At 36.6% G+C, this 6,995-nt stretch overlaps 1 protein-coding gene across 1 annotated transcript; it reads left to right on the top strand.

Annotated features, from left to right (window-relative positions):
• The first annotated feature begins 234 nt into the window (after positions 1–234).
• LOC132615391 (putative F-box protein PP2-B12) lies at positions 235–4,202 on the top strand. Its single transcript, XM_060329997.1, has 3 exons — positions 235–1,107; positions 3,181–3,299; positions 3,563–4,202. Exons 1-3 carry the CDS (start codon positions 799–801, stop codon positions 4,062–4,064), a joined length of 930 nt encoding a protein of 309 aa, XP_060185980.1. The 5' UTR covers positions 235–798; the 3' UTR covers positions 4,065–4,202.
• Positions 4,203–6,995: the final 2,793 nt, after the last annotated feature.

Below are 6,995 nucleotides of genomic sequence, written 5' to 3'. Positions count from 1 at the left end.
TGCAAGTTCAATCCTGGCTATTTGTTTCCGCTGCGTATGCCTGTGTTCCATCAATCAATATCTTAATTATTTTCCCTTTTTGGTTTTAAACCTTTTGATTTGGTCAAAATTGTCCTTTATCTATTGGAGTAGGTTTATTTTGATCCTTCAAATATAAAAAAAAACAATTTTTTTTTCATGCCTACCCACTTCGAAACAATTTCAAACATGTGGTGTTTGAGGTTAGGCCGAATTTCAGACAAAAAAGAGTAACTTTCAGCCGCATATGGTTGAAGTTAAAGCAAAAATAGCTTATCTTCAGTCATATGTGCCAGAAGTTGTCTCTGCCTGAACTCAAACAAAAACACATGAACTTCAACCATATAAAACTCAGACACTATGCCTAAAATTAATCTCTAAATATCTGATATTTTTCCGAAGTGAGTAGACTTACAAAAAAACAAAAAAAAAAATTAGGGCATAACTTGAAAGTAACACTAAAATCAAGTATTTATTCACTCGCCCTCTAAATTCATGTCGCGCAAGGTCGCTTAAGGAAAATGCTCCCTACTAAAAATAATTCTATTTTCAGATCTTTTATTTACGGTGAGGAGATCTGATTCATCAACACTATTGGGAGAAACTCTGAAATAGAAAATGTGTTGAGAAGGCATATCAATCAATCATATACCAAAAAAGTTGTATTACAGATTATCTACATCTTGGCAAAAGAAAAACCATTATTATAAGTAGCAGCATTAGACCTAATCAAACAACACTTAGTCTTAAACAAGTTAGTTTGTGATAGGCAAAATACTCATGGAGAAAGAGAAAGGTGAAGAAGATAAGAGGAGTTCTAGTAGTAGTACTTGTCTGTGGATGCTACCGGAGGGATGTATCGCTGAGATTTTGTCCTTAACGAGCCCGAGGGACGTTTGCCGCCTTTCCTTAGTCTCTCCATCTCTCCAATCCGCTGCTGATTCTGACTCTGTCTGGGAAAAATTCCTGCCGTCGGATTATCAGTCCATTATTGCCGGATCACCGACTCCGATCCCCGATTTTCGATCACTCAAGGATCTATATGTTTATCTCTCCCATCATCCCATCTTAATTGATGAAGGTCGCAAGGTACGTAAAAGTGAAAATCAGAAAAAACATGTAACTAACTTGCTGCTTGCTATTTTACTATATTGATTTTTTTCATTATTTTTTTTCTTTCTGAAACTAGATTTGAATATTAACATTTCTATCCTCTTCTGGAAATAGTTGGAACGTAAAATTGTTAAAAGTTTGAACAAGGTGTAGAGAGGGAAAAAAGAACGGAAAAGGCTCAAATATGCTATCGAATTACGGGAAATGGCTCATTTATTCCATCGAACTATCGAAAATGGCTCATTTATGTCACTCATTAATAGTTTGACTCATTTACGTCATCGTCGTTACCAGTGGCAGAGCCACATGCATCCAAGGGGTGTCCGACACCCCTTCGCTAAAAAATTACACTATAAATATGTAATTTTTTGGTATATGTCACTTAATTAAATCAGCCCAATTTTAAATCTCAAATTAATAAAAAAATCCGACTCATACACCCGACCCTCCCACAACCATCTAGTTGGAGGTCACGTATCATATCTGGTATTGTAAAACCAACATTAATAAAAAAAATGGCATGGATGAGTCATTTTGGTAGCGGCGATAGCACAAAGGAGTCAAACTATTAATGAGTGGCATAAATGAGTCATTTTCGATAGTTCGATGGCATAAATGAGCTAAACTATTGACGAGTGGCATAAATGAGCCATTTCCGATAGTTCGATAGCATAGTTGAGCCTTTTCCGAAAAAAGAATGTTGAATTTGAAAAGTGAAGTCATTTGGTAAGGTGAATCCAATTAGGATGATTATTTTTTTCTATACGATGTTCACGCAAGTTCTTTTTATTTTCTTGAAATTTATTTTCAGATGGATTAAAATCGCCCATATAAAGGTCTTGATTTTAGGGTGTGTTTGGTACGACAGAAAATGTTTTTCTGAAAATGTTTTCTCAAAATAGGAGAAAAGTTTTCTTAAAAATTTGAGGGAAAACATTTTCTGGATCAATAAAAACACATCAACACCCCCATCCCCTCCCCGCACTATCCAGCCTAACTCACCCAGCCCCTACCCCCAACCGTACCCCTGACCTCCCCCCTACCTTCCCCCCGCCTACCCCCGACCTACCATGCACCCCCGCGCTACCCCCAACCTCACCCCCACCTACTCCCCCCCCCCCCCCGCTCTACTGCCAACCCCAACCCCACCCCAACCTACTCCCCCCGGCCTACCCCACCTTACCCTACCCCCCTACTCCATCTCCCACCTTGCCTACCTCACCACCAGAATTGCACTCTGAATTTAAAAATCTCGTAGTGTTTTGCTTTGAATATATGTGAACGAAACACAAAAAAATGAATAGAAAAATCACTTATTTAGTGTTGATACATCATTCCTTAGCTCTGCTCTAAAATGTTGATACATTACGAAAAGTACCGTAGTTGTACTTTTGGGACAATTTAGTGTTATTTACCATTCTACAAAAATGTAACGGTAATATATTTAAGATAATCACGGATATATGATAGAACGTCCCAATTTACCCTAAAATAAAAGGCTGAGTCTGTCTGCAATCCAAACCCCTTCTTGTTTTAGAGGATAGGAGAACCTAAGAGTCATGTTATCGAGGATGTTCTTAAAAAAATTAGACGTTCTTAAAAAAATTAAGTAATTTCTTCCCATCTACCCAAGTCTTGTTGGATATAGTTACCCAGTACTAGTGTTGGTGGGAGGTAGCAGGTCGAGGTACATGCAAGCTGGTCCGTATGTAAATGTTTTAATAAAAGTATGCTTGTCATTTCTAGTGTCAATTGTCAACTGGTAACCATAATATTATGCTCATAACTCCTTACGAAGTTCTTGTTTTCCTTGGAAGGCCGGCTAAAATTAAACTTGAAATTAACATTAAAGTCGTCATAATTTATTCCCCTACCACAAACATAATGCAAGTGCTGCTTTGTTGTTCATATCTTTATTCTTTAAGCTGTTTCTACAAACAAACATCTCTAGCTTGTTGTCAGCTTGTTAAACTTTTACGCGTTATAGGTACGTGTTTTCTGTACGCTTGTTCTCTTTCGTTGGTCTACTTACTATATATGCTTCAACAGAGTTTTTCACTTGAAAAATCGACTGGAAAGAAATGCTACTTCTTAGGTGCAAGGTATCTTACTATTGCATGGGGTGATACACCAGAATACTGGGAATGGACATCACTACCAGAGTCCAGGTTTGCCATTTTCCAGCGGATATCTTATTAATAATTGGAGCCTATCCCTTTATAATCCTTTCGTCCAAATTTATGTGTCATTATTTGACTAAACATGAAATTAAGAAAGAAATGAAGTCTTTTAAAATTAGTGATCTAAAACAAGCCTTAGACATATGACAATATATCATCTCATTTAGTTTATGAAAATGTTGAAGTTAAATTGAAGCAACATATTTCATTAAATTGATATATGACAATTGTCTTATTGATTGCCAAGGAAGGTTTCTAGAAGTGGCTCAGCTCAAAGTTGTATGGTGGCTTGAAATTTGGGGCACAATAAGAGCTGGGATTCTGTCACCAATGACTTCCTACGCAGCTTACTTAGTTTACAAGTTTGAAGATGATTATGGGTTTGATACTCGCCAAATGGAGGTTTCAGTTGGAATTTCCGGTGTTGAATCCGAAAATGTGCGGGTTGCTTATTTGCATCCGGATCCTCAATTTCTACCTGAGTTTGTATACGACGAGTTATCTTTTACTCCGGGCTCCTATAACTTCTTCACACAGATGGAGTCTAATTGGCATTGGCCTGAAGATAGTGATTCGGCCGATACACCACTTCCTAAACTTAGAGATGATGGCTGGTTTGAATTAGAATTGGGTGAGTTTTTTACTGGAAATGAAGATGATTTCATAGAGTTAAGGATGCAAGATGTGATGACTGGTTGTCGAAAGAAAGGCCTGATTGTTGAAGGAATTGAGATAAGGCCAAGAATTGCTTAACCATTTTACAATTCATTTGGTTAAGTATTTAGTTTTACGTTCTTAGTTTTTTCCTTGAAAAAATTTATTTTATCGTAGAAACCTCATATGGCTGGAAGGAATCGTACTATAAGTTTTGAGTTTATGATACATGTTGTTTTAGAGGCCTATTTGTCCAATGGGGATAGGCTTTTCTGTCGCTTGGATAAGTAATTGTTATGTTTATACCATACCAAATATGATCCATTGCATTTTTTAATTAACCTCTTCGTTTAAAACGGAAAAAATTAGGTGGGATGGTTATTTCTTGGATCGCTTAGTTTTTACCCTGTGTTTGATATAGTAAATAATGGTCACCTAACAATGATAACATAACTATTTTTTAACAAAAGAAATCACAAAGCTTTCACCATACTAACACAAAATCACAATATCGAAAAACCCAACTTTATTTTGTTGGAATTTGAAAAGTCCTTACAGGTGAAATTCTAGCATGGTGTACTCGAGTTTGAAACTTAAAAAGATGAAACTCTAGGTGCATCAATGGAAGAGCTGTAAAAATTGCATCTCAGTCAGATCGAAACAAATTAAAACTTTCTCCGCAAGCTGAACCATGGGAAGCAAAAACATGAAATTAACAACTCAAACGTCCCCTTCTAACCTCTCCTCTAACAGAGAAATTATTGCGTTGATTTATTGGGCGAATATTAAATTTCCTTAGGGAAAATGAAACGTGATTTTCAAGCTATAATTGCATGGCAATCATAGAGCGCACGCACGCGCGCATATATATATATATATATATATATATATATATATATATATATATATATATATATATATATATATAACATGGTTACTATCCAAAAGCCTAAATTCTTAATTCAGGAAGCACTACACACTGTTTTATCTTTTCTGTATTCCAACTCCAAATTGTGAAAACAGCTTCTGGTGGGGGAAGGACAGATTTCCAGCGCTGTTCTTGGGATGAAACTAGCATTTGAATTCATGGAAATCGCTTCATTACAAGGTAGTTTGCATCCGAATGTCTGAAGCTATATGAATTAAATCACATGACAAGAGATTAACTTTGTTATCATTACTTTATATATTTGAAAATTACTCTAAAGCCACTAGTGCATGATTCGACATTCGGTGCCACACTCTCCTTAAACACCAGACTTTGACCGCACCAAATTTCATGCACGTCATGAGTTGCGTTTATCACTAAATCAAAACCGAAGCAGTAACTTTTTTTTCTAAATGAAGAATAAGATAATGATAGAATAATAAGTGGACAAAAAAAAATTAGTGTATATAAAAGAGGAACATAAACTGCAAGACAGAACATAAGAACAAGGGGCTGAAGGTCCACTGTCGTGTGTGGCCATCCAAAAATGTGCACATGAATATGAAATTTTAGGGGAAACCATGAGGAGTTTCAAGGAGAAACAAAAGAACAATTGAAACCCACCGTTCATCATAAATTATGTATCCTTCAACAACTGTGCTCATCTTTTTACTAGCTCCGAGATCTTTAAGCATGTTTACCCTTAAATGGATAGCAATTAAATTTGTACGCGCTGCGAAGGATATGCGGTTTGATTTAATACAAATGACTGTTAAACAATAAATAGTAAAGCAAATGAAAGTAAAAATAAGCAAACCACAGCAAAGCAACGATGGATCTTTGAAACGTTCGATCCAAAGGCTCGGGTTCGAAGAACCGAGCTCGTGCTACAGTGATTGAGTAACAAACAATGATAGAACACTTTAGAAAAATGAATGAACACTTAGAATCAAATTGTAATGCTCTGTATGTTATGCGTGTGAGGATCTGGCCAAAAATAAAGGGGTCCTCTTTATATAGTAGAGGAGTCTTAACCCTAGTACGAGTCTAAATAAGGTACAAAATATTCAGTAACTGATGAGCGAGATTGGCACCGCCATATCCGGTCGATGGCGGATATTTCAGACCCTTCCTTATCGTGGCTAACCGCCTTCTTGTCCTATCTCGGTATTTAGTTCCAACCGAGCTTCAACGACCCGGGACCAAGTGCGCTCGGTCTAGCTACGATCCAATGTTTGACTTTGACCTCGATTGGGCCTCGTCCGATCCAGCAATGATCATCATGAACTTAACCTTTATCTCGGGAAATCGAGATACCCTTATCCTCGGTTTTTCCCGTATACAGATAGTTCCCCCTGTTATTCCCCATTTTAACCGGAGTCAAAATGGTTTACAGCATTCCGGTAATTCCGGGGTAATTAAAGTTAAGGAGTCGCCACCTAATTATTTAGGGTGAATTAGGACACCTAAAGTTCATTAAAGTTATTTTCTAAAATTAACTCCGTTTTATGGTCTACTAACCTAAGATTCTAGGTAAGGGTTCAATTAATTTAAAGGGAAGTATCAAGCATCCTTTAAGATCCATTAATAATGGTTAACCGACCGGACTTAGTAAATTTAAAAGGCTAGGTGTAAGGCGTTTTGGAAAAACTTCCAAGAGAAAATATGGAGTTGATCGTAGAACCAAATGTAAAAGACGTGGTACTTTATTTTGAAAATTGGGGCTCATAAGTAAATAAAGTTCCCGAATGCAACAAATTTCATATCTAAAACTTGATTAAAGGATCTGAGTTCTCAAAATGTTTGGCGAAGAGTATGGGAAACTAATGACTTAAGAAATTGGGTAATGGGAAGTCTTGAAATGGTATGGTGGAAACTTTTAACAATACATCTTTAAGTTTCTGGGAACAAATTTGAGCTCAAAGTTGGACTCACACCATAAATCATTTTAGGGTTAAAATGTTTGGTTGGCAAATCGTTTTGCTGGTTTTAGTCATCGTTTTTTTAATCGTTAACTAGAGACAAAACACCTATGTAATCAAATAACTTTGGTGAGAACTCCTAATTAGACTAAACTGGTTTCTTGGATCCTAAAAATATGC

This window comes from Lycium barbarum, chromosome 10 (genome assembly GCF_019175385.1).
Source record: "Lycium barbarum isolate Lr01 chromosome 10, ASM1917538v2, whole genome shotgun sequence".
NCBI classification, from domain to species: domain Eukaryota; kingdom Viridiplantae; phylum Streptophyta; class Magnoliopsida; order Solanales; family Solanaceae; genus Lycium; species Lycium barbarum.
The sequence above is the reverse complement of the archived record's forward strand: the minus strand, read 5'-3'. Positions and strand labels throughout refer to the sequence as shown.